Source organism: Bubalus kerabau, chromosome 1 (genome assembly GCF_029407905.1).
Source record: "Bubalus kerabau isolate K-KA32 ecotype Philippines breed swamp buffalo chromosome 1, PCC_UOA_SB_1v2, whole genome shotgun sequence".
NCBI lineage: Eukaryota > Metazoa > Chordata > Mammalia > Artiodactyla > Bovidae > Bubalus > Bubalus kerabau.
This window is the reverse complement of record NC_073624.1, coordinates 91,553,446-91,580,128: the sequence shown is the minus strand read 5'-3', so window position 1 is coordinate 91,580,128 and position 26,683 is coordinate 91,553,446. Positions and strand designations below refer to the sequence as shown.

Here is a 26,683-nt window from a genome sequence, read left to right as displayed (position 1 = left end):
AGAGGTAGAACAAACACCCCTAAAGCAGCTCCTGCCAGGCCTGGGGTGAGAGGTTGTTTGGCCAAACAGACAGCAACTTTGTTTGTTTTGCCCTTTTCATGCCCCTCCCCACTTGCCAGACTCCCTCATTCCTGTCTCTGTGCCCATCTCTGGGTCAGAAGCTCTGTGGGTTTTTTCCGGATGACGCAAGAAGGTTGTTTAATTTATGTACTTTTTAGTGAAGGTGATTTCTGAGGAAGAGACTTGGGTGTTGAAAGGGGTCCAACCGAGTTGATAAGGGGGTCCAGCAGGAGCTTCTGTGAAGAGAAGCCAGAAGTGGGAAGTGGTCCGAGTGAGGATTAGATGGAACAAAGGGGCCAGAGATTTCTGGGACCACCCCTTCCCCAGGGAAGTGCCACCAGTCTACAATTTAGGCAAGTCCTGTTCTCCTGGGACAACTCCAGCTTGACTTCACTATCCACATTCTTGGCTAGTTTGTTGGTTTTGACACTAATTGGTGGACACTCAAGACCATTAAAATTTGGTTGATTTCCCCCCACCCCAATCCCGATACAAACGCAAAACAACGTGGGAATTCCCTTTCAGAGGAAGCAAGAAACGGTGCAGCTTTAAGAGAAAGGGAAGGGAAGAAGAGGGTTCTGACTCAGATCCTCCTGCCATTGGCTGCTAGAGGGGATCCCACTTCAGGGATTGGCTGTGACAGAGTCCGCCTTCTCTTGTGATTGGCTCAGCCAGGGCAATATAAGGTAGCCGTACTGGCCTCTTTCTCAGTTGGAGAGAGGCAGGGAATCCGGGTGGTAGTGTTCTGAGACGCACGTGGCGTAACCCCTCTCCAAGTCCAGGTCCCGCGGAGGCTGCAGCCATGAAGGAGAGACGGGCCCCCCAGCCAGTCGTGGCCAGATGTAAGCTCGTTCTGGTGGGCGATGTGCAATGTGGGAAGACAGCAATGTTACAGGTGTTGGCGAAGGACTGCTATCCCGAGGTGAGTTGCTCGCCCGCCCGCTGGCCACCTTTCCTCTTGACCGCCTCCTGCTGCGGGTAGATTGCCACCTGCCCAGGGGAGCTGTTTCATCCCACCCCACCCTCCCCATCCTCAGCCGCTTTCTGGCTGGAGGACCGCCCTGCCTTAGCTTCCCCTGAGACCTGTTCCACTTCTGCCGCCCAGCTGGCTCCTCCTCACCTCTTCACCCATAGGTCCCTGATCAAATCCCCTCCTACCTCTCTCCATCCTGGAGTCTGCTCTTGGGAGAGGGAACTGGAGGCATTTGAGAGTCAGGGGTTTCTTCTTGACGTAATACCTGCCGTCCCTTCACCCATTCTGTGCGCTTGTCCCCAGGCAGGCTTCTGCCGCCCTGCTGGTCCAAGGGACCTGTGGGGAAAAAAAGAGCTAGAATTGATTTGTGGCTCTGAAATTTGGAGACAGGCAAATCTGGGGACAAGAGGAATCCGTGTGTGTGTGTGTGTGTGTGTGTGTGTGTGTGTGGTGTCTCCCTGACCGTCTAGGATATGGGGAGATTGTCCCTGGCAGGAAGTCTTTTACATTTCTCACTTTGATGGAGCAGAGTGCCTGAGCCTCTACACCCCCTCTCCTGTCCCATGTGGTCCCTCCTGCCCCAGGTATCCTCTCCTTTCTTGCCACGTTAGTGTCTCACTAGGGCGAGTGGCTTCTTTGTGTAGCCAGCACCAACTGGAGGGTTCTGAGGGTTGGTACGTCCAAGGTGTGAATAGTTCTTCTCTTTTCACAGACGTATGTGCCCACTGTGTTTGAGAATTACACAGCCTGCTTGGAGACAGAGGAACAGAGAGTGGAGCTCAGTCTCTGGGACACTTCAGGTAAGACTGCTGGCCCCAAGTGCCCCTTTCCCACCCCCCACTGGTCTGTTGCAGTTGCTGTCTCTTAGAAATTGTTTTTCTCTCTGACGGGGAGAAGGAGTATGGTGCTTGCCCGTAAACTGAAAGAAAGAGACCTGAAGATTCTTTGGTGGGGGTGGGGCTTGGCTAACTCGGTTGGCTTATCCAGGGGTGCAGAATGGATGAACCCCAGAAGCTATCACTTCTCTTGGTCTGGCTCCATCCTTTAGAGAGCTGGAATGGGGAGGCGAATGGACCCCAGAAGACTACTGGAGGAGGCAGTTAGGGCTTCTGCATTTCCACACTCTGCCACCCAACACACGCACTCACAGCCTTTACTGCCCCAGAGCAAAGCCAAATAAAAGGCAGGAGGCAGTGGTGGTTGTGGCAGGGAGACAAGTCTGTTTTGGGGGAAATGTTGCTCCTGACTCAGTTTTCTCTTCTGCATTTCATCTCTGGCCCCTGCTGCCTGCCTGCCTGCCGCAGCTCAGCCCCACTGTCATACTCTGCGGCTGAGGGATGAAGCGATGCATCGTCAGTGTTTTGGAGGGTGGGGGCTCAATATGGGTCACTGTCATGTTGTACGTAGCAGGGGGGTGTTGGCTCTGACTAGGCTGAGGTAGAAGATGCTCTATCTTTCTGGAACGTGGAAAGCAATGTTTTAAGTCTCTCATCCCTAAACCTTCAGTGCTAGGCTATCCTTTGCTTTTCACTCTGACCCCCTTTCCATCATCTCTTTACCCCAGCCCTTTTAAAATAGACTGAGCTCAGAATCATAATTAAGGACTGAAAGCCAGAAATATGAGAAAGAAAATAAAATCCATTTCTCTTCAAAAATGCTGAGTTTAAAGAGGAACTATAAATCACTAGGGGTTTCCTGTTACATATAAATATGCCATCCTACTCCTCCAAAGATCTATTATTCCCATGATCCAATTTTGAGGATTGGAAAGACTGGAGGTAGGATATGGGTAATCAGAAAATGAGACACCCCCTTGCTCCCCACTTCCCAAACCAGGACAGAAATTCCTCCACCTGGTATGCTTCCCTCTGTTGCAGTTCCAGGGGTTGGGAGCCAGGATTCTGATTATCCAGACTGTGCTATGCTGGCTGGATTGAGCTGGAATGCAGCTTGGCTGCATGATATATGGTTTTTCATCTGCTGTACTCTGCCCACCTCTCAATCTTCCTAGAATCTTCCTGCAGCTCGTCTCTTTTCACTACCACTGCCCCCAAAGAGCCTCTCCCCCTCCTCCCACAGTCAGAATGCAGTCCTTGAATCCCAATTCAGATAATGGAAAATCAGCAAGGTGGTCACTATTCCCTGTGCCGCATCCCCACCCCCCAAGTTCCAAAAGGATGCCGGCTGTCCTTCAGCCTCAAACTCCCTCTTTCAAATGAGATGCCCGTAAGGAAGGAGGAATGGCAGGGGTGTGTGGGATGGGGCTTCCCAGCACTGGGGCCATTATTCACTTGCTGGTCTTAGGGGAGGGGGATCGCTTAGAGCCAGAAAGGAGGCCTCCTCTCCTTCTCCTTCCCCAGTGCTGCAGTGTTCCTTTTGCTCAGTGATACTGTGATGAGACCCCACTTCATCCCTCTGAGAGGGATGGGGGCTGATTACTGAAGGAGCAGGCAGTTATCCCAACTCCCCTCTACTCCCTTTTTTTGAACAACCAACCCCCTGCCTCAGCTTGGATTCCCCCCAGTTTCCATGGCGATTGCGGTTCAGGGAGAGGGGCTGCTTGCTATTCTGAGCACGGATTGTCTGGGTTCCAAAGCTGCTACTGTTCCTTCTCCAGGGTGGAGGGGGGCAGGTTCAACCCCCAGCCTTCTCCCACATTGGACCACCTGGGTCTTCACTGCCTACTCCCCTCCCAGCAATGGACCCTTATTTGAGAGCCTCTAAATCCCAGCTGTTGGTGCTGCTGTCTTTGAGAATGCTTCCCTGAGATCTTGGGACAGGGGGCTGCAGCTTTCCTTTTGCCCTTTCCAGTGTAAGCTGATTTGGGTGGGAGGACCAGTGGGACCCTGAATTCCTGATGCTCTCCTTCCCCTGCCTGCCTCCTAGAGTTCTGACCCCATGGCAAAGAAGCAGGGCAGCCAGTTATATAACAGGCAGATGTGTTTCTTCACTGGGGAGACCCTGGAGCAGAAGCCAGGAGCAGAGGTTGGACAGCAGGCAGACTCTAGAAAAGAGACCTTAAACAAGGCCTGGTCTCTCTGCATGAGTAGGAGCCACTTCCCCAGGGACTCGGAAAACTGGTGGACCTTCAATGAAGCCCACTGTAGGAGACCCAGACAGGGCCCAATTATACTTCACCTCCCTTTTATTTTGCCCCCTTTCCCTTTTTCAGGATTAAGGAAGATGACCTTGCACTGTCTCTTGGCAGGTGGTCAGGTCCCAAGCTTCCCATTGCAGCACGTTCCCCTGGGAGATAGGTGGGGCCCTCTCCCTTAAGGGACCAAGCGTGGTGTTCCCAGTGCTCTTTGGGTTTAGGCCTCTAGGGGAGGGAAAGTGCCATGATTTACTATCAGCTCTCTCTCCCCGCTACCAGGGTCTCCCTACTATGACAATGTCCGTCCACTCTGCTACAGTGACTCGGACGCAGTATTATTGTGCTTTGATATCAGCCGTCCAGAGACTGTGGACAGTGCACTCAAGAAGGTAAGACTGAATGAATTCTACCATCTCTAGCTCAGCTTGAGAACAAAAAGGAATCTTGGGACCTTGTCATCTAATCCCTCTTGTGTAGGAAGAAATTGAGGCCAGGGAAGGAAGAGATTTGCCCAAGGCCACACCATTAGCTACAGTTCTGGGGCCAGAGGGGCTTCCCAGGTGGTTCAGTGGTAAAGAATCCGCCTACCAATGCAGGGGCATGGGTTCAATTCCTGGATCGGGAAGATTCCCTGGAGGAGGACATGGCAACCCACTCCAGTATTCTTGACTGGACAGTCCCACTGACATAGGAGCCTGGCAGGCTACAGTCCATGGGGTCGCAAAGAGTTAGACACAACTGAGCAACTAAACACTGGGACTAAACCCAGATCTCCAGTCCCTCTTCATCCTGCCTTTGCCCCTATCCTGCACTGATCTGCCAGAGGCCCAGCAGGGGAGGGTGGTGCTGGAGACTCAGGAAGTGAGGGTTGAGAGTAGGGAACTTTCTGGTGATATGGTTTGAGGGTTGGAGAAGGGGCCTTTGGGTGGCAGCTTTACAGACCTTGATCCCAGGCCTTCTGGGACTTAGCCAGGCAGGCCCGAGCTGAACTGTTGGTAGGAAATGCCTCAGTCATGGTAGTAAGGTCTACCCATACTGAGGAGTCCCAGGAAGCCTTGTGGAACTAGCCCAGTTTCCCAGAAGACTCTGGGATTATCTCCTTCCCTTGGAAAGAGACTGGTTGGCTTCTTCTTGGCTTTTTGGACTTATGCAGCCCTTTGGGTTGAGGGGGTGGACCCATGCCCCATATGCTTGGCGGAGAGTGAGAGATTTGTCCCTGTGCTCTCTTTGGAGACTGGGCCATTGAATTTGGGGACAGGCTCTTGGGTCAGCACTCCTGTGGCCCCAAAGGCCTCATGGGCAGGAAGATGATGTAATTAGTGCAGTGGCGATGCTGTGACTCACAGGGAGGGCTGGGCTGGGGATAAGCGGAATGGTGTATGTGATGTTGCCAACTGGGTTCCTCCGGGTGTCCGTCAGCCACTGACTCTCCTTCCTTCCTCCTTCCTATCTTCTTGCACGGCTCTTCAGTGGAGGACGGAAATCCTTGACTATTGTCCCAGCACCCGTGTCTTGCTTATTGGTTGTAAAACCGACCTGAGAACAGACCTGAGCACTCTGATGGAGCTGTCACACCAAAAGCAGGCACCCATCTCTTATGAGCAGGTAGGGGTGTGTGTGTGTGTGTGTGTGTGCACGCGTGCCCATGTGTGGGCTGGGAGTTGAGCTGGGGAAGGCTACAGGAGAGGGCTTGGAAAATGGCTCTTGCTCACACTCTTTCACTATAGCAAGAGAGAATTGGTATTCTGGGGGGCCATCTATAATCAGCAAACTAGTTACCTGGATAGAGGTAATGGATGCCAATTTGCTCAGATTCATACTTCCCAGGTGGCGCTAGTGGTAAAGAACCTGCCTGCCAGTGCAGGAGACATAAGTGATATGGGTTCCATCCCTGAGTCAGGAAGATCCCCTGGAGGAGGGCATGGCTAACCCACTCCAGTGTTCTTGCCTGCTGAACCCTATGGACAGAGGAGCCTGGTGGGCTACAATCCAGAGTTGCACAGGGTTGGACATGTCTGAAGTGACTTAGCATGCACGCAGGCACATACTATAGTTTTTCAGGTGACCCATTCCTTTGTGTGTCAGTGTTTCTCAGGTGGTTTTTTGTGTGTATATGTGGACCACCTTCATTAGAATCACTAGAGGTGTTTGTTAGAATTCCTGACTCCTTATCTGCAGAGTCATTCTTGGAGAAAAGTATGCAGTTACATTATAAATTAAGTCCCTGGATAATTTCTTATGCACATGGGAAGGTAAAGATCATTTCTTTAAACCAGTCTTTCACATTAGAATCATCTGAGTTCTTAAAAATACTAATTCCTAGGTCTACCCCCAGAAATTCTGATTTACTTGTTCTGGCATCAGTATGGTTTAAAAATGTTCCAGATGACTTTAAGGTTCAGTCAGGCTTCACCGTCAGAAAATAATCAGTAGAGGGTGGTGGTGGGAGCCTGGCAGTTGGGTCCCTTGGAGCAGCCCTGGGGAGGACCACTACCCTGAGAAACCAGGGTTTCAGAGCCATTTTGGATCACTGCATGGATGACCTCACTCCCCCTGCAGGGCTGTGCCATTGCCAAGCAGCTGGGTGCAGAAATATACCTGGAAGGCTCGGCTTTCACGTCAGAGAAGAGTATCCACAGCATCTTCCGGACAGCGTCCATGGTGTGTCTGAACAAACCCAGCCCAATGCCCCCGAAGAGCCCTGTCCGAAGCCTCTCCAAGCGACTGCTCCACCTCCCCAGCCGTTCTGAACTCATCTCTTCCACCTTCAAGAAGGAAAAGGCCAAAAGCTGTTCCATTATGTGAAGTGGGGGTTGGAGAGGGGAGACAACCTCCCACTTCCTCCCTTGGGTTGCAGAGGCACGGGGAGAGGGAGGAGGAGACAATTTAGGACTCTGGGCATGAGATTTTCAGATGGCCATGGTGAGGGCTCAGAAAGAGACAGGAACGAGACAAGGAAAGAGCCAGGCCCGGCTTGAGGACCTGACACTGAGAAAGAACCATCACACCCCAAGCCAGGCACTAGGTGGTGGAGGGGGCGGCTGCCCCAGTGCCCTCTGCTCCAGTGGCAGAAAAGGTGTGGGGGTTTGGGGGGCATGCTGGCCTCACAGCTTTGGTTGGGGGCCTACAGGAGCCTCACTTCAGCATCATGCCTCTTCCACACAGCGTTTCCATGCAGGCCAGGGGATGGGAGGGGTCCCTGAGCCCTTCCCTTCCCCTCTGAGGAGGCTGCAGAGGAGTGGAGAGTGGGGAAGCCAAGGGGCAGCTCCCTTGGGAGCTGAGCCCAGGTGCTTCATAACTGGTAACTGAAATCAGAAGGCAGGAGCTGGTCAGAGCCACTGAGAAGGAAACCTCATCTTTGCATAGCCCATGCCTCATGGAGAGGTGACATCATACATTCGCATGCTTCTCACCTGAGTCCCCAGGGTCCAAGGGAGAAGCCCCAGACCCCCTTCTCTTGCAGTGTGGGGGTGGTGGTGCTGCAGGAGGCAGGGCTGGGTGGGGATCACCAGACTTTTTCTGCCCTTAGGGCAGTATAGCTGGCATTTGTTTTATAGACTCTTGTCTTTGGAATCGGGGGGAGGGGGGAGTGTTTCAATCTGTTATATGTTCTGTGTTTAAAGAAGAAAACCTATTTATTAATTAAATATATAAGACATACAAAGAAGTTGACTCCGTTTTCTTGGTTTCTTTCTTGGTTTCCTTTGGTCTCCGATACTGAGGAGAAAGTGGTGCTGGGGTCCTTTCTGTGCGTTGCAGAGGGGTTGCCTCCACTGTTCCCTGGCACCTCCAGCAAGGAACTGCTCCCTCTCCCCACATCCCTGCTTCATTTCCCCACCCATTTCCTGCTAATCAAGTGATGATCTCCTTACCTCTGGAGCAGGGTTTCTCAACCTGGGAACCAATGACATTTTGGAGTAGCTAATGCTTTGTGGTGGGGGCTCTCTTGTGCACAGGAGGATGTCTAACAACATCCCTGGCCTCTCCCTGCTAGGTGTCTATAGCACCCTGAGTTGTCCCAGACAAAAATGTCCCCTGCATTGCAGGTAGACTCTTTACCATCTGAGCACCAGGGAAGCCCAAAATGTCTCCGGATGTTGCTAAATGTCTCCCAGGGCAAAGTCCTTTGGGGTTGACAACCATTGCCCTAGAGAGTCTAGAGGAGAGAGACAAAATCCAGTGAAAGCATCAGATGGAGAGCCAACCCCACCCCTACAGAAAGTGGACAGGCTGAAGCCAAGGCTGGGAGGTTCCAAGGGTTCAGGTCTCCTCTGAATTCAAGGTAAGGTGATGCCTTTTGCTTTCTTGACCTTCTAATTCCAAGGCCTGTTGATGGCAGCTAAGGGGCCTTATCATCTCTTCAGCTGCTTATAGCTCCTTTTTTCTAAATTTCATACTGTACTGGAAATAAAAATTTACTGTGGATTGCGTACTTACTATGTGCTCAGCATTGTGCTGAGTGCTTTATCACATTTTTTTTTGATTTAGTATTAAAAAAAATCTTATGGTTTTCCTGTGTACTGCAAGGTAATTCAGTTATATATTATTTTTCTTGTCCATTATGGTTTATCATAGGATATTAAATATAGTTCCCTGTGCTTTACAATAGGGCCTTGTTGTTTATCCACCCTATGTATAATAGCTTGTATATGCTGATCCCAAATTTCCAATTCTTCCCCCTACATTATCACATTTCACCTCATAAATGAAAATAACTAACATTTATTAAATGTTTACTATGGGTCAGGTGTACTTATAAGTTCTTTATGTTACTTATTCTTGTGATAACCCTATGATGTACTAACGCCATTCCACAGACAGGAATACTGAGGTTCAGAGAGATTAATGTGCTTAAGGTCACACAGCTAGAAAGTGGATACAAATCCAGGCAACCTGGCTGTAGAACATGCACTTAAAAAAAATGAACCATTTAATTTTTTTTATTAAAAAAAAATTGAATGTCTTTAAATTCTTTAGTGCTGTGCAATTTTTAAGTTTCACACACATGATTTCAAATAATCCCATATTCTTCCCCCCACCCCTATATTGCCCCTTCACTCTCTCCACTGGTAACCAGTAGTTTATTCTCTACAGAACATGGACTTTTTACTGGTCTGCTATCCTATGGTTGTAGTGGTGTTAGTTGCTCAGTTGTGTCTGACTCTTTGCGACCCCGTGGACTATAGCCCGCCAGGCTTCCCTGTCCATGGGATTTTCCAGGCAAGAATACTGGAGTGGGTTGCCATTCCCTTCTCCAGGGAATCTTCCAAACCCAGGGACTGAACCTGGGTCTCCTGCATTGCAGTCAGATTCTTAACTATCTAAGCCACCAGGGAAGCCCATGCTATCCTATCCTGTGAGGCAAATGGTCTTATTATCCCTATTTTATAAATGAGGAAATAGAAAAGCCAGAGATGCCATATAACTCGCACAAGATGGTACTCTAGTAAATAGTGGAGTCAGGATTTAAACCCAGTCTTAATGTTAACTAATTCCATGGGTCCTTTACTGCTAGCCATGTGGTACTGAAATAGGAGACTATACTTATGAACCCTAAAAGAATGTAGTCCCTTTGTCTCCATCTCCAGAGATGTATATTTGTGAAAGAGCTAGCAGAGTAGGACAAACCATGCAAGTATCCTTTTTTTTTTTTTAATTTTTTGCTGCACTGCTAGGCATGTGGGGGTCTTAGTTCCCTGACCAGGGATAGAACCCCTGCCCTTTGCATTGGATATGGAGTCTTAACCACAGGACTGCCAGGGAAGTCCTGCAAGTATTCTTTAATAAACTCAATGTCTCACAAGTATCATGAGAAAGCTATGTGCAAGTACTAGGGAACTCTGCCTCTATGCACTTGGACAAGCTTAATTAATTTTTTGGGCCTCAATTTATTGATCTTTAAAGATGATTGAGAATGGTAGCCTGAACATGGGGACAGCATCTACGCTGAATTTAAATGAACTTGGAGTTGAATCCTGGCTTCATTCTTTGAACTATGTGGACTTCAAAGGTATAATTAATCTTTCTGGGCCACAAATCTCCTTATCACTAAAATGTAGATAATGCCCATCTTAAAGTGTTAGAACAAGTGAAGTAAGTAATGTAATTAAGTATCCAGCACAGAGTTGGGCAGTAGAAGGGAACTTAGTAAAGAGCAGCGGCAGCTCTACCCCTTGGTCTGATTGTTAGTTCCAGTCTGTGAGTGGAGAGCCCTCCAGTGTTCACTGGGTGAATTACACCTAACTGATCTTGGAAACTTTTCCCTTCCCTTTTCTGAGGTCCAAGTGGGCAGATCAAAGACTTCAGAGTTCTAAGAGCAGAAGGGTGCCTCTCCTGGGGTTACTGTGGGACTTTGTGCAGTGAGGTTCTGAGTTTTAGGTTATTTGGGCTTACTCCAGGCTCTGCTTCAGCAGCACTGAACACATTCAGAGAGAAAAACCAGACCAAGAGCCATGTGGGATTGAAACCCAAAAGCTTGTGATGGGAAAAAAGGAAAGGAAGGAGACATTAGTTACTTCCTGGTCCATGGTGCTGCAAAGAGTCGGGCACGACTGAAGCGACTTAGCATGAACGCATCTATCTAAACTGTCCTAGAAGTTGTCAAGATTTTTGTTTTGGGAAGGAAGGGAGGTAGAATTATTAACCACAAGACCAAAGAGAAACAAAATGAAAGTACAATTTTTTGGGGAAAAAAAAGCTCATTGGAGGACTGAAGAGAGGGAACTAGAGAGAGAAAGAATAAAAAGTATTAAGATAACCCAAACAACTGGCCAGATTCCAAAGGCAAGAACGTGAAAAGGGCAGGTCCTATCTGGGATGTTTAGAAAACCAGATGCCACAGCCCGGAAGATACTGTCTTTCCAAGAGGTGCAATCCATTTTGTGAGCTCATTTAAGAATGTTCAAAATGTTGTAACAGTAACTACGGTGTTACTGCCGGGGCCAGGGTTGTTAATATGTTCTCCCAAAGCTGGGATAGTCTCACACAACGAACTGTCCCACCCTCACTGGTAAATACTAGGCTGCTCCTGTAACTTAAATTTTCATTTGTCCATCTGTAAAATGGGGCTAATAATCCATCTCAAACATTTTTTGTAAAAACCGGCTTTTCCACAAATGGTAAAGTATTTATTGCTGTTAGTACAGTTGCTAGTTATAACTACGTGCTATTGATGTATAAGTTCAGTCCAGTTCAGTCGCTCAGTCGTGTCCGACTCTTTGCGACCCCATGAATTGCAGCACGCCAGGCCTCCCGGTCCATCACCAACTCCCGGAGTTCGTATGTAAGGAAAGCCTTAAATTTCTCCGTTGTAAGCCACGGGCCATGATGTCGTTAACTACAGTTTCCAGGAAAACCAGCATATTCCAGGAGGGCTGCGCCCACAGAGAGAATAACCTTCTGATGAAAGTCGACCTATGAAAAACTCTTGCTCCCACAGACTCAAATGTTTGACGAACCACATTGCCCAGCGGCCCCCGCGTCCCGGGACCGGCGCTCGCGCAGTGCATTCTGGGATTGGTAGTTCTCGGCCCTGCGTTGTTGGTCTGCGCTGCCCAGGACCAGGAACTCGCCTTCCCGGCTTGCCGCGCGGCCGAGGGAGCAGCCCGGCGACCAGGAAACGGGAAAGATGGCGACTACTCGGCGACGTTGAGGCCGCGTTGGGCGGTTTGGGCTCAAGAGTGGTGAGTCTCGGGCGATGGAAGCGGTTTCCACGAGCCTGCAGAGAAGGCGAGAATGAGGGCACAGCGGTCGACCCTGTCTCTGGGACGAGGCGAGGAAGAACGCCATAGGGAAAGGGCACGAGCTTGGAAAGATCTATCCGGCAGGAGGGAAGGGGCGCGGGCCCCAGTGGGAGTGTTGGCTCCGGCGGGGATAGGGCAGGTCCCTGGACGGTGTTACGGGTCAGACCTTTGCCCATGCGCACAGCACCCGAGATATCCTCAGTCCGATCTTACTCCATGTTTGGAGTAGCCCTTGCTCCAGCCAAACTGAAACTCTGGCTTTTCTCCCATAACTAGTCATGCTTTCCCGCCTCTGCGCCTCCTGTATTATTTCTTTTGCCGGGAATGAGTTCTTTCCGGCACCCTCAATTACACATCTTCAAATTCTACCTTCATTTTAATACTCAAGAGCCACTTCCTCTACGCTCTTTGCAGATTTCCTTTTTCAAGTGAAAGGAAACTTCTTTGAACTCCTGCAATAATTCATCTGAGCCTGCATCTTGGTATGTGCCTCATATTCTGTATTGTTTTGTAAGCTTCCTGTGGACAGGATCGTCCTGATTTCCTTTTGTAACTCACACTGTGCCTAGCACTGTGCCTTGCATATGGTGGTGGTTTGATAAATGCATACTTCATTGAATGAAAAAAAAGACTCTGTCCCTGCCCTGCAAGCACTGAGGAACTCAAAGATCCGGAGGTTTGTGATGAGTAGAACCTATAATAAAAGTTGCCTGTGTTTACTGTCTGCTTATTTGCACTTCTCATTTTCTTCTAAACTCATTGCACTCAGGCTTTTACTCTCACCGTGCCAGCTCTTGTCATCTGTGTTTTTACAAAGGCGAGGGTGACTCCTTTATCTTCCAGTCTTTCTCCACTTGACACAGATCAGCATTCCCTCCTTGAAACACATTTTTGGCTTCTGTGATGGCATACCTTACTATTTCTTCTTTCCATGGTATACTTTACTATCTTTTCTTCTTTTCCACTGGCTATTGTTTCTTTCTAGTTTTCTTCTGTGGCGTCTACGCCTGACTTCTAAACGTTACAATGTTTCAGAGCTTAATCCGCTGTCCTCTTTTTTTAAAAAATACTTATTTATGACTGAGTTGGGTCTTAGTTGCAGTTAGGCCTGGCGGGGGGCGGGGGCGGTGTGCTGTAGGTTTTTTCTTGCCAGCGCTTGGGCTCTCTAGTTGTGGCACGTGGGCTTAGTTGCTGTGCAGCATGTGGGATCTTACTTTCCCGACCAGGGATCCAACCTGTGTCCCTTGCATTGAAAGGTGGGTTCTTAACCACTGGGCCACCTGGGAAGTCCCTGGGTCCTCTCCTCTGTTTTCTTCCTAACTAGAATGCCTACTTAGGTAATAATCATTTAGCATCCTATGGTTTTAAAAGCCATCTGTATATTGATAACTCACATTACTGTCTCCAACTCTCTCCTAAGTTCCAGAATTGCATTTTCAGCTGCCTTCCTGGAATCGCTACTTGGTTTTCTTACTGACATCTTACATTCACCGTGATCAAAATGAAATATTAAATTTTTTCCTACATCTTCTCCTTCCCCAGTCTTCTGCAGTCGCTAACGGCGCTGTGAGCCATTTAAGTTGGTCAGGCCATATAGGAGTTTGAGTGTGTCTCCTCTTTGCTTCCTCCCTTCATCAGTAAGTCCTGTCAGCTCTGTCTTGAGAATCTGCCTTGGGGCTCCCTATTTCGTCCCGTCTCCACTCTCACTTTCCCATAACAAACCACTGTTACCTTTTTAAAAATATCTATATTTATTTGGCTGAACCGGGTCTTAGTTGCGACACAAGGAATTGTTTAGTTGTGGCATACACACTCTTAGTTGTGGCATGTGGAATCTAGCTCCCTGACCAAGGATCAGAGGGCCCCTTGCACTGGGAGTGCAGATGGTGGTTCTTGGCCACTGAACCACCAGAGAGGTCCCCACTGTTATCTTTTGTCTGCTGCTGCTAAGTCGCTTCAGTCGTGTCCAACTCTGTGAGACCCCATAAACGGCAGCCCACCAGGTTCCCCCGTCCCTGGGATTCTCCAGGCAAGAACACTGGAGTGGGTTGCCATTTCCTTCTCCAATGCATGAAAGTGAAAAAATAAAGTGAAGTCGCTCAGTCATGTCTGACTCTTTGCGACCCCACGGACTGCAGCCCACCAGGCCCTTCCGTCCACGGGATTTTCCAGGCAAGAGTACTGGAGTGGGGTATCTTTTGTCTAGACTACCATAATAGCATTCTCAGTGGTTCCATGTCCATTCTTGCCTTTTGCAAGTCACCAAAGTGATTCTTTAAAAATGTAAAATAAGACCATATTACTTCCGGTTTAATACCTTTCTAAGGTTCCCACTGCAGTTAAACTAAAATCCAAGTTCTTCTAGCCTGCTCTAAAACATGTTTCCGTGATCTGACTCCTGCCTACCTCCTTGAACGCATCTTGAGCCAGTTTTCCCCTTGGTCATTGCCACTCCTGACCACATGAGTCTATTTTTTGGGCAGTGCTGCACAGCTTGCAGGATATTAGTTTCCTAACCGAGGATCGAACCTGGCCCTGGCATTGTGAGGGCCTAACTATTGGACCACCAGGGAATTCCACGCGTGTCTATTGTTAGTTAGCAAACATGCTAAGCCAGCTCTTGCCCCAGTGTCTTGCTGTTCCTTCTACACAATAAATTCTTTTCCTTGATTTTTACGGACTCTCTATTTCCCATCATTTAAGTCTCAGCTTACATGTCATTTAAAAAATTCTTTCCAGAGCCCTCTTGTTCATGCTGCTCCCCATCACACACCCTGCTTTGTTCTCTTCATTAGCACTTACACTGTTTGAAATTCTCTTATTTTCTGCTGAACTGCTGTCTTCGTCACTGGAATTTAAGGATTATGAGTTCAGAGGCTTTGTTTTGTTTCCTGCTGTATCTCTAGTACTGGAATAGTTTCTGGCGCCTCTCAGGTACTCAGTGAGTATTTGTTGAAATAATGGTGATGTCCAGGATTGCCTTTCCTCTGATTGTTTTCTGAGGGCTATAAGTGAAAGAAACATAAGTATAATGTCCATGGTCTATGCATGATGTACTGGCAATTCTGAGGTAAAATAGGTTGTCTCCAACTTTTTTAAAGTGCTACTTGTTCATTTTTCTTTTCTTTACCTACTCTCCCTTCTTAAAGATATATGGCAGGAATTACATGGGAAAGGGGGATTGTAAGCTGTAGCTTAGGGAACTGTTATTGCATGGGAACCATTTGGAGATAAAGTAAGTTTTGAGAAATATATCCCGAGGCTTAGGAATGATGATGGTGATCGTAGAATAGAGGCAGATTCAGACTTGCTGTCTGAATTTAGCACCTCGCTGAAGTAGATTTTATAGTCTGAAGGGCAGTTGACAGTATGGTATGGTGTTCAGTGTCCCCCAGGCAGGATGGGGACAGAACAATTCCTGCTCAGACCTTTTGTGGGACTGGATCATAATCAAGGTTGTGAAAATCTGAGTACGGAATGTCAGAACGTCTGTGACCTCTGGTTTCTGGTACACTTCTTCCTCCCTCCCTCCCTCCCTCCCTCCCTCCTTGCTCTACTCCATCCCTTCCTCCCTTATTTTTAATTCTAAAATAATCATAGATTCACAGTTCAGTTCAGTTCAGTCGCTCAGTCGTGTCCACCTCTTTGTGACTGCATGGACTGCAGCACTGCAGGCTTCCTTGTCCATCACCAGCTCCTGGAGCCTGCTCAAACTCATGTCCATTGAGTCGGTGATGCCATCCAACCATCTCATCCTCTGTCGTCCCCTCCTCTGCCTGCCTTCAATCTTTCCCAGCATAGGGTCTTTTCACATGAGTCAGTTCGAATCAGGTGGCCAAAGTATTGGAGTTTCAGCTTCAGCATTGGTCTTTCCAATGAATATTCAGGACTGATTTCCTTTAGGATGGATTGGTTTGATCTCCTTGTAGTCTAAGGGACTCTCAGGAGTCTTCTCCAACACCACAGCTCAAAAGCATCAATTCTTCAGCGCTCAGCTTTCTTTATAGTCCAACTCTCACATCCATACATGACTACTGGAAAAACCATAGTTTTGACTAGATGGACATTTGTTGTCAAAGTAATGTCTCTGCTTTTTAATTAATATGCTGTCTAGGTTTGTCATAGGTTTTCTTCCAAGGAGCAAGCATCTTTTAATTTCATGGCTGCGGTCACCATCTGCAGTGATTTTGGAGTCCAAAAAATAAAGTCTCCCACTGTTTCCATAAGATACAGATTCACAGGAAATTTTAAAACCAAAGTGCATGGAGGTCCTATGTACCTGTCACTCAAGTTTTTGCCATTCCATAACTAGAAGTACATTTCTTTTAATCTGTGTAAAAGTGAGTTTCTCTTCTATTTGAACTTAGGTTTTCTTTGAGGTGCTGATCATAATCCCACATCTCAAAATTAAACTCCTTTTTTCTCTTTTGAGTTTTCTTTATGCGCTTAAGAGAACTTATCTCCCTTGCCGCTGCTGCTGCTAAGTCGCTTCAGTCGTGTCCGACTCTGTGCGACCCCATAGACGGCAGCCCACCAGGCTCCCCTGTCCCTGGGATTCTCTAGGCAAGAACACTGGAGTGGGTTGCCATTTCCTTCTCCAATGCATGAAAGTGAAAAAATAAAGTGAAGTCGCTCAGTCGTGTCTGACTCCTAGCGACCCCATGGACTGCAGCCCTCCAGGCCCCTCCATCCATGGGATTTTCCAGGCAAGAGTACTGGAGTGGGGTGCCATTGCCTTCTCCAATAGATGTCGTTTATTGATCCTGGTGGGCTGGCAGATACAGTAGATTCCTAAGATAAGCAATACAAGATATTTCTAGAGATAGCTGGTATACTATTCATTTGGTAACATTTTTTTAATACTCTTGCAGTCTAATTATAAAAATTAGGTATGCTTATTGTACACTTTTGGAAATAAATATGTACAAAAAGGAATCCCAGAGAGAGAGTATTAATGAATAAGAATGGGCCTCTGGAGCCAGACTGCCTGAAACTCTGACACTTAACACCCAGGTGTCCTTAGGCAAGTTACTTTATATATCTGAGCTTCAGTTTCTTTAACCGTAAAGCAGGCACACCACTATATCTACTTCAGAGCATTGTTTTGAGATTAAGTAAATTGTAAAAAGTTCAGAAAAGTATCTAATACATAATAAGTACTCGTCTTATGCACGATAGATGGCAGGAGAGCTGGCTGATAAGAAGGACCGTGATGCATCACCTTCCAAGGAGGAAAGGAAGCGATCTCGGACTCCTGACAGAGACCGCGATAGAGACCGAGACCGGAAGTCTTCCCCATCTAAAGACAGGAAACGGCATCGTTCAAGGGATAGGCGTAGAGGAGTCAGCCGTTCTCGCTCCCGTTCCCGATCCAAGTCTACGGAAAGGTAAAGTAACTTGCTGTGTGTTACCTGGAAAGGGAGTGTACATTTCAGACTCCTTTATTCTTGGTTCCTCTGATGCCTCCATATGGGGACATGAGTCTGTCATAGGTTTCTCTACACCTGGGGACCCAGTAGCTCTTAAAGGTAAAGAAGAAACTTGTAAGATGAAGGTCCAAGTGATTGAGGAAAATAGTTCATCTCTTCACACAGTCCTATCATTGTCATTAATACTTAGCAGTACAGCTTGGAGCTGTAAGACCTTATTAATAGAATTCTCTCATAACTTCTTGGGAAACACATTTTCTAATTTGTAAAATATTACTTTGGAAAGAAAAGGGCATGGGAACCTTCTTAGGGCTGCAGTGCAGGTCCACAGGAAATATCACATGATTTCCTAATGGCTCTGCCTTCAGAGATCGCCGGCACAAAGAGCGAGAGCGGGATAAGGACCGAGATCGGAATAAGAAGGACCGAGACCGGGATAAGGATGGGCACCGAAGGGACAAGGACCGCAAGCGATCCAGGTACCTGACGGGTTGGAGTGGGCTTTAGGGCGACGCCCTCACTGCTTCCTCTCTGCATCTCAGCTCGCCCAGCTGCATGGGAAAGTGAATTTTCCACAGTGAATCCTGTTGGTAGTTATTGCAGAGCTGTCTTTTAGAAGGCACACATCTTCTTTAGAATGTATAACCAGTTAGTGAAGTCACAGCCCCTTGAGGATCTGCTTGTTCTTAGAATTTTGAAGTTAGTTTGAAAAGGTTACCAGCCAACAGAACATTCCTATAGCTCCATCAGACCTTTCAGTTTCCTACCCAGAATATACAACATGTACTTGTTGGGTTAGCTTAATGTGCCAATATCTTGATCTCTTTGTTCTGGAAACTTTCTATACAAAGTTTTTATTAGGCCCTGAATATGTAGGTTAGAATTCAGGGCAAAGGATAGAATCCTTATAACAAACACTGTGATTATTTGAGATCTCTTGTATATTAAGCTTATAGCAGATGTGGGGAAAAGATTGCTGGGACTGATAGGAAGGAGAAATGAGCAAAGGACATATATAGCAGTATCTGGGAAGGGTGTGGGTGGTGGCCATGCTGGCTGAATTCATTGTGCATTACGAAGTAAGGCAGGGTCTTTTTTTTTCCTTCTGATGTGCATTTGCTATTTGGAGGAATTTTTTTTTAATTGAAATATAGTTGATTTGCAATATTGGGTTAGTTTCAGGTGTACAGTGAAGTGATTTCAGTACACACATATATATTTTCCAATTCTTTTCCATTATAGGTTACTATGAAATATTGAATGTAGTTCCCTGTGCTACAAAGTAAATCCTGTTGTTTATTTTCTATATAGTAGTGTGTATCTATTAATCCCATACTCCTAATTTAGCCTTCCCTGCCCACTTTCCCCTTTGGTAACCATAAGTTTGCTTGCTGTGTCTGAGTCTGTTTCTGTTTTGTAAATAATTCATTTGATTATTTTTGCAATTCCATGTATAAGTGATATTATCTAGTATTTGTCTTTCTCTGTCTGACTTACTTTACTTGGTATGATAATCTGTGTCCATCCATGTTGCTGCAAATGGTAATATTTCATTGTTTTTTGTGACTAATGTTTGGAGAAAATATTTTTGATATCAGTAGTTAAGACCCACTTCCCAGAGGAGATTGGTTTCAGAAAAGGAGATTCAGGTATCATGGGGCCAAGACAGGGCCATCATTCGTTTCAGAGCAGGCAGAGTGACCAGGCCTACAAAAGGAACTTCAGGACTTGTTGGATGACCATTGGCCAGTCTTGTTGAGTCATGGGAAAACTTCCATTCTCTTTTGGGGGGCTCAGTCTGATTCTCATCCAGGGGCTAGAGTAACAGTGATATGGGGAGTTCGCTGGTGGTCCAGTGGTTAAGACTCCTCACTTCCACTGTAGTGGATCCCTGGTTGGGGAACTAAGATCTCACATGCTTCACAGCATAGCCAAAAAATAGTGATGTGGACTGTTCCCCTGTTCCTTTGCCTTAAAGTTTATCTCCTGGCCGAGGAAAAGATTTTAAATCTCGGAAAGACAGAGACTCTAGAAAGGATGAAGAGGATGAACATGGTGATAAGAAGCCTAAGGTAAAAAGAGGAAGAATTTTTTTTTTCCCCTTATCATCCTCTTCAGTTTAAGCCTGACTTTGTTGTTCTTCAGAGGGAGAGAGCCTCTATGGACTGAAGTCCTGTGTTTTATCTTCAGGCCCAGCCATTATCCCTGGAGGAACTTCTGGCCAAAAAAAAGGCTGAGGAGGAAGCTGAGGCCAAGGTAAGAGCTTGAGGGTCTGTATTAGTTGCCTAGGATTGCCATGACAGAACATACGGACTAAGTGACTTAAACAACAGAAATTTATCTTCTTACAGTTATGGACGTCAGAAGTTCAAGATCAAATGGGGTTGTTTCTTCTGAGGCTTCTCTCCCTGACTTTTAGGTGGATGGCTTTTCCATCTTCACATGCTCTTCCCTCTGTGTACAGGCCCCTGGTGTCTCTGTGTGTCCAAGTGTTCTTATAAAGATACAGTTAGATCTTTGTGTATCTTTTTGTAGGTGGGGCCTACCTTTGGCATCTCATTTTACCTTAATCACCTCTCTAAAGGCTCTGTCTCTAAATACAGTCTACTCAGAGGAATGGGAGTTAAGGGCTTCAACATCCAGTTTTTGAGGGAGACATAGTTTAGCCTTTAACAGGGTCCCAGGCCTGTTTGTGTTTTCCTCACACATTTAATGCCTGAGCAGGTATTTCTGGGCCCTTTGCCATCTCGCCATCAGTGACGTGAGTCTACCCTGTCCCCAGATCCTTGTTAACAGTTGTAATCTATTTTGTAGCCCAAGTTCCTCTCCAAAGCAGAACGAGAGGCTGAAGCCCTGAAGCGACGACAACAGGAGGTGGAGGAACGGCAGAGGATGCTTGAAGAAGAGAGGAAGAAAAGGAAGCAGTTCCAAGACTTGGGCAGGAAAATGTTGGGTTCGTTTTCTTACCCCGTGGCCCTCGATGGGGGTAGGAAAGGGTGGGACAGGATTGTGGTGTCACTCAGAAGGGCTTGAGACCTGTTTGAGTTTGGAGGAGGGTGGCTGGGGCACGTTCATGAGAGACATCTCTTTCTGTTAGGTCTTCATTCCCCTTGTATCATGAATGTCCCCCCTTCCTTTTTACTCATTTGGTGTCTGTCGTTTGGATGATCTCCATGCCTCTTTTTTCTTCCACTGAGTTCTTCTGCAGCTTTGTTCTCTTTGGTCTGCAGAAGACCCTCAGGAACGGGAACGTCGGGAGCGCAGGGAGAGGATGGAGAGGGAGACCAACGGGAATGAGGATGAGGAAGGGCGGCAGAAGATCCGGGAGGAGAAGGATAAGAGCAAGGAGCTGCACGCCATTAAGGTTTGGCCCCACCCTCCACACACACAAATGAGGTTCAGCTGTGTGGCCGTTCTGATCTCTGTATGTGAGGTTTGGGCCTCCTGCTTGAAGGGCTTTGTGTTCTGTCCCTGGGCAGGAGCGTTACCTCGGTGGCATCAAGAAGCGGCGCCGGACAAGGCATCTCAATGACCGCAAGTTTGTCTTTGAGTGGGATGCGTCTGAGGACACTTCCATTGACTACAACCCCTTGTGAGTTGTTTCATGCCTCAGTGCTAGGTCTTTTAAACTAGGCAGTTGCTAGAGAGAATCAGTGATACAGAAATAGGAGTGAGATAGGCTGGGATGGGGAGATGGGTAAAACAGTTGTCAGCCGGCCTTCTGGGTGGGGAAGATTCTGACCGAAAGGGGAACTGGTACACCTTCAGCATTGTGCTTAGCAGCTTCTTCTCTTTTCCTCTTCCTCTGTGTCAATCCCAGGTACAAAGAACGGCACCAGGTACAGTTGTTGGGGCGAGGCTTCATTGCAGGCATTGACCTGAAGCAGCAGAAACGAGAGCAGTCGCGTTTCTATGGAGACCTAATGGAGAAAAGGCGGACGCTGGAAGAAAAGGAGCAGGAGGAGTGAGTGATCAGGGCTGTGGGTGCAGGGGCACAGCTGAGTCTACAGGAAGGAGATGGAGGATATGGACCCCATTTATTCCCCGTGTCCTGCTCCAGGGCGAGACTCCGCAAACTTCGAAAGAAGGAAGCCAAGCAACGCTGGGATGATCGGCATTGGTCCCAGAAAAAGTTGGATGAGATGACGGACAGGGACTGGCGGATCTTCCGCGAGGACTACAGCATCACCACCAAAGGTGGCAAGATCCCCAATCCCATCCGGTCCTGGAAAGACTCTTCTCTGCCTCCACACATCTTGGAGGTCATCGATAAGTGTGGCTACAAGGTGAGAACAAGCAGACTGGCCCAAGATCTGACATGTTGCCAGATTCTAGGGGGTACATACTTAATTTGAGAACAGAAAACTTTGTTCCTTGACTGTTTGGTGCCTCCTCTGCCCGTGGGCGCCAAGGTGATGTTGTTGTCAGCTTCTGAAGTATTGTTTGTTGGTTGTGTTTCTTCTCGGGCCCCATTCCTTTTCACTGTGCTCTTCTTCCCACTGTACCCCCGACAGCAGTAGTGCAGGTAGCATAATTCTGTACCCACTGTCTGTACCCACTGCTATCTCTGGGTCACCGCAGGAGCCAACGCCTATCCAGCGTCAGGCAATTCCCATTGGGCTACAGAATCGTGACATCATTGGAGTGGCTGAGACTGGCAGTGGCAAGACAGCAGCCTTCCTCATCCCGTTGCTGGTCTGGATTACCACTCTCCCCAAAATTGACAGGTGAGAGCAGCCGACATTGGTTCCACTGGGTGGGAAAGGTGAAAGTGGCAGATGAGCATTTGGTCTTCTTTTTAAGTCTATAATCAGAAGGCCTCTTCTTTATTTAGCCTGGGTCAGATATTAGGGAATAATTGGATCATGGTATCAAAGAAGCATATGGTTATTTTATTGCTGGTACAGATCACTCCTTGGAGTGCTTGGCTGTCCTGGAGTCTGATTTTTAAGAGCACTTGTTGCATTCTTTTCCCACCACCCTCCCCATTCTCATAGCTGCCCTTAAGAGTGACTTTATCTTGCTCCTGTTTGTGGTTGGATGAGAACCAAAGCTCATGAAACTGCGGGCTGCCCCATTTACCACAGGATCGAAGAGTCCGACCAGGGCCCTTATGCTATCATCCTGGCCCCCACTCGTGAGCTGGCTCAGCAGATTGAGGAAGAGACCATCAAGTTTGGGAAGCCGCTGGGCATCCGCACTGTGGCTGTTATTGGCGGCATCTCCAGAGAAGACCAGGGCTTCAGGCTGCGCATGGGTTGTGAGGTTGGTTCACCTAGCCAGCAGCCAGCCCACTGTTGGGGGCGGAACTGTTTCTAGTTCTGCCATAGATGTACAGTAAATGAAAAAAGGGGCTGGTTTATAGATATATGCTGTTATTTATGGAGGACTTAGGCACCAGGGATTGTACTTAGCACATCACCGTCACAGCCACCTTAAGAGAATGGATAATGGTACTTCCGTTTTGCAGATGAAGCTGAGGATCAAGTTAATAACTTGTTCAGAGTCACAGCTGGTGATGGGCAGAACTGAGATTCATGTCTGAAGGCTGTGCTCTTAATCACTCTGCCAGACTGCATCATTGATTTTGCTTTGCATTCTTCTCAGGGTAGGGAAGGAGAGCTTTTTACAAGGAAATCTGTTTCTGCAGGCTTCCTAATCCTACTATCCAACCCCCTCCCCTGTATCACTTGGTCTCTCTTCCACCTAAGAAGGTTCCTGTTGATGTTCCCTCTTCCATCTAACCCCTGGACCTTACCCAGAGACCCCATTCACTCCTGAGGAAAAAAATCCAAGTGATTTCATGCAGTTCTCTGGAATTTTCACTCCCAAACCTAAGTGGAGTTTGGGGGCCAAGTTTCTTAGCATTGGGGATCTGTTGCCCAAGTAGATGGATATTTGACAGGCGGGGAAGGAAAGGGTACCTGCTGGGGCCACACGTGACTCCCCTGTGCCCCCCAGATAGTGATCGCTACCCCGGGACGTCTGATCGACGTGCTAGAGAACCGCTACTTGGTGCTGAGCCGCTGCACCTATGTGGTTCTGGACGAGGCAGACAGGATGATTGACATGGGCTTTGAGCCAGACGTCCAGAAGATCCTGGAGCACATGCCTGTCAGCAATCAGAAGCCGGACACAGATGAGGCCGAGGACCCTGAGAAGATGCTGGCCAACTTTGAGTCAGGAAAACACAAGTACCGCCAAGTAAGGCTGCTTCCCCAGGCCGGGAGAAGTTGGGCAAGTTGCCAAACCTGCTCCAGGGCCCTTCTTGCCCTTGGTGGCTGGAGTAATGTTTCCAGAATGGCGAGGCGTGGCCGCGCACGGTCCTCTCACAGTGCTAGCAGTGTAGCCTCTTAGCCTGGAAAGATGATTCTGGAGAGTCACGCCGCTGCCGCTGCAGGTGCTAGCAGATCACTCAGCCCTTCCTTCTATCATAAGGTGGAAAGGACTCTGCTGAGTAGCCACTGAGGAAAGAAGTGGGAAGGCAAGGGGCAGTTTTCTGAAACACTGTTTCCTGTCCAGGCTCATTTTCTGTTCTTTAGTTTGGGCTGCGCTGCTTGTGCTGATGGTGGGATGTGTGGTGTGTCTGCCTGAGCTCAGGGCTGGACCTCTTGTTTTCACAGACAGTCATGTTCACGGCCACCATGCCCCCAGCGGTAGAGCGTCTGGCCCGGAGCTATCTTCGGCGACCTGCTGTGGTATACATTGGTTCTGCAGGCAAGCCCCATGAACGTGTGGAACAGAAAGTCTTCCTCATGTCAGAGTCCGAAAAGAGGTATGGGGGCACCTGAGTCAGGGGAAACAGAAGGGAGAAGGGGCTCTTTTTAGTGTGAGTGGTGGCTGGAGGGTGATTGTCTGCCACATTGAAGAGTTCTGTTTTCTTGTGCAGAATTCCATGGGCATTGGAGATTCTGGAATTGGTGTTTGTAGATCAGGGTTGGGCATTTCACTTGGAGTGGAGGGGTAGTATGTGTGTCATTTTTCTCATCCTTTTCTCTCCAGGAAAAAGCTGCTGGCAATCTTGGAGCAAGGCTTTGATCCACCCATCATCATTTTTGTCAACCAGAAGAAGGGCTGTGATGTTTTGGCCAAATCCCTGGAGAAGATGGGGGTGTGTCTGGCAGGGGAGGGCAACGCCTCGTCTCTTTGGTGCTGCTTTCTGAAGCTAGTCAGGCCCCCTGGGCTTCTGCTTTCAATGCCGACCCATTCTTGAACCTTTACAGTATTTAACAAGTCAGGGTCAGAGGGAAAGGGGTGGTAGATGGGGATAAAGAGGACTTGGTCAGTTGCTGTGACTCTCTGTCCATTCCAGCAGTGCCAGCCACAGCTGCCTTGGGTTTTCCTCCAGGTGGGCTGGGGCCAGGGAGACACATATCCTGGCAGGATCTGAGGGTGTGGAATGGAGTGGTTTGGAGTGTTTTGTTATGAACTATTTTTGGGAGAGGGGATGGCGTGGTCAGGAGGGAGATGTTAGTGATCAGCGTCCTTTACTCCTGAATCTGGTGTTTGAGGGGAAGGGTGTGTCCTCTCCACTCAATGCTGAAACGGCCTTAAATTTCTTGGTCCCTGCTTTCCACCCTCATCTCGCCCTCATTCTCTCTTCCACTACTTGTCATCTGTCTGACTCCACATCTCACCCCGATTGCCCTACCCTTAACCTTGTCCTGTCTGTCTGCCGCACCCCCGTCTCTCCCATCCCTTTCCTCAGCTCATCTGCTCCCTTCTTCACTTGCCCTTGTTCTCCCGCCTCCTTCCCCTTCCTTCTCCCTCTCCTCTCTGCAACCCTTCCTCCCTGTCCCCGCCTCCTACCTTCTGCGTCTCTGTGTGATCCCATTGCTCTTTCTTCACCTCACCATTCTTCCAACAGTACAACGCTTGTACGCTGCACGGTGGAAAAGGCCAGGAGCAGCGAGAGTTTGCACTGTCCAACCTCAAGGCTGGGGCCAAGGATATTTTGGTGGCTACAGATGTGGCAGGTCGTGGTATCGACATCCAAGATGTATCTATGGTCGTCAACTATGACATGGCCAAGAACATTGAGGGTGAGTGCAGGGGAAAGAGCTTCACTCAAGGTAAAGGGTGATTCCCTGCCTGCTTCTTCTCGAATATCTCCACCGAGGGGGCTGCTGCTGTCAGCTCTCTCAGCCTCGAGCCTGGGGTTGCTTGTTCCTGTGAGAAGAGCCCCTGTCCTTCATCTCACCTGGGTGTGTTGTCTCAGCACCTGGGACAGCACTCTTGTCTTCTGGGTGTGAAGAGTGGAGCTGGGCCACACTGTCCGAGTGTGATAGGGTGCCCTCCATCAGCAGTGCTGCTGGGGAGAGCACCGTGGGCCCTGCAGGGTCAGGCAGCACGAGCTGCGTTTACTGCCCTGGGCGGGGGTGGCAGGGAAGAGGGTGCCTTTAGAAGTGGAGGCTTCAGACACTGCCCACCAGGGCATCTGGCCTGGTGCACTGATGTTTCTTGCCCTCCCCAGATTACATCCACCGCATTGGCCGCACGGGGCGAGCAGGCAAGAGTGGTGTGGCCATCACCTTCCTCACCAAAGAGGACTCTGCTGTGTTCTATGAGCTGAAGCAAGCCATTCTGGAGAGCCCGGTGTCCTCCTGCCCCCCAGAGCTGGCCAACCACCCTGACGCCCAGCACAAACCAGGCACCATCCTCACCAAGAAGCGCCGGGAAGAGACCATCTTTGCCTGACACAACACTCGCCCCGGGGTCAAGGCCGTGCTCTGGAGCCTGTTCGTCAGGACCCTCACATCTCTTCCCAGGCCCTCACTCTTCCAGGGGCTTAGGAAGCAGTCAGACTCCCTGGCCCAGGCCCTCAGGTCTGAGGCCTGAGTGCAGGTCTGTCCAAGGGGAGGAAGCTGCTCTAGGAGGCAGGCAGAACAAACTACCAGGGTTTTGGCCCAGCTCTGCCCCTCAGGCGGGCTTTGGGACTGCATCAGGCCATCAGCTCTTGCCAGTTAAAGGGGCAGCCAATTGGCATTGCCTCCGACTGAACAAAAACCTGGCTGCTGGGCTGGGACTTCTTGGGCGCAGACTTGACTGCCTAAGCTACGGCGCCGTCATTGCCCTAGATGACCCAGGGAATCGGGTACTGAGGATTATGGACCTTGGACTCTTACCGTCATTTTGACAGCTATTTGCCCTTTTGGATTATAAAACAAGTCGAGAGCCTTGTTTAGAGTTGTGCACAGCCCCTGTGCCAAGGGGTGTTGTGCACTCGAGGCGTCCCTCACCCAGGGAGTTTTTATAGTAGATGAGGGGACAGGGTGAGCTGGCTGAGTCCATCTTGAAGTCAGTGAAATTTCTGTTTTCTATTCTCTGAGAAGATGAGTTTGTATGTTCTGAGAATAAATACACGAATATGAAGGCTGTGTCTAGT

At 48.6% G+C, this 26,683-nt stretch overlaps 2 protein-coding genes across 3 annotated transcripts; both read left to right on the top strand.

The window, feature by feature from the left end:
* The first annotated feature begins 753 nt into the window (after positions 1-753).
* On the top strand, positions 754-7,712 carry RND1 (Rho family GTPase 1). The gene is made up of 5 exons (XM_055566328.1): positions 754-982; positions 1,746-1,833; positions 4,407-4,516; positions 5,598-5,732; positions 6,687-7,712. Exons 1-5 carry the CDS (start codon positions 863-865, stop codon positions 6,930-6,932), a joined length of 699 nt encoding a protein of 232 aa, XP_055422303.1. The 5' UTR covers positions 754-862; the 3' UTR covers positions 6,933-7,712.
* Positions 7,713-11,659: 3,947 nt separating this feature from the next.
* Positions 11,660-26,670, top strand: DDX23 (DEAD-box helicase 23). 2 transcript variants are annotated; one of them, XM_055582467.1, is made up of 18 exons: positions 11,722-11,809; positions 12,284-12,351; positions 17,048-17,256; positions 17,667-17,777; positions 19,277-19,370; positions 19,489-19,554; positions 20,113-20,251; positions 20,529-20,662; positions 20,778-20,890; positions 21,119-21,262; positions 21,359-21,584; positions 21,880-22,025; positions 22,386-22,563; positions 23,260-23,502; positions 23,922-24,073; positions 24,301-24,409; positions 25,166-25,340; positions 25,772-26,670. In XM_055582467.1, the coding sequence occupies exons 3-18, from the start codon at positions 17,048-17,050 to the stop codon at positions 25,993-25,995; spliced, it is 2,463 nt and encodes an 820-aa protein (XP_055438442.1). In that variant the 5' UTR covers positions 11,722-11,809; positions 12,284-12,351; the 3' UTR covers positions 25,996-26,670. The 2 variants fall into 2 exon arrangements, with proteins under 2 accessions (XP_055438433.1, XP_055438442.1); XM_055582458.1 differs by lacking the exon at positions 12,284-12,351 and having other exon boundaries at positions 11,660-11,809.
* The last annotated feature ends 13 nt before the right edge of the window (positions 26,671-26,683 follow it).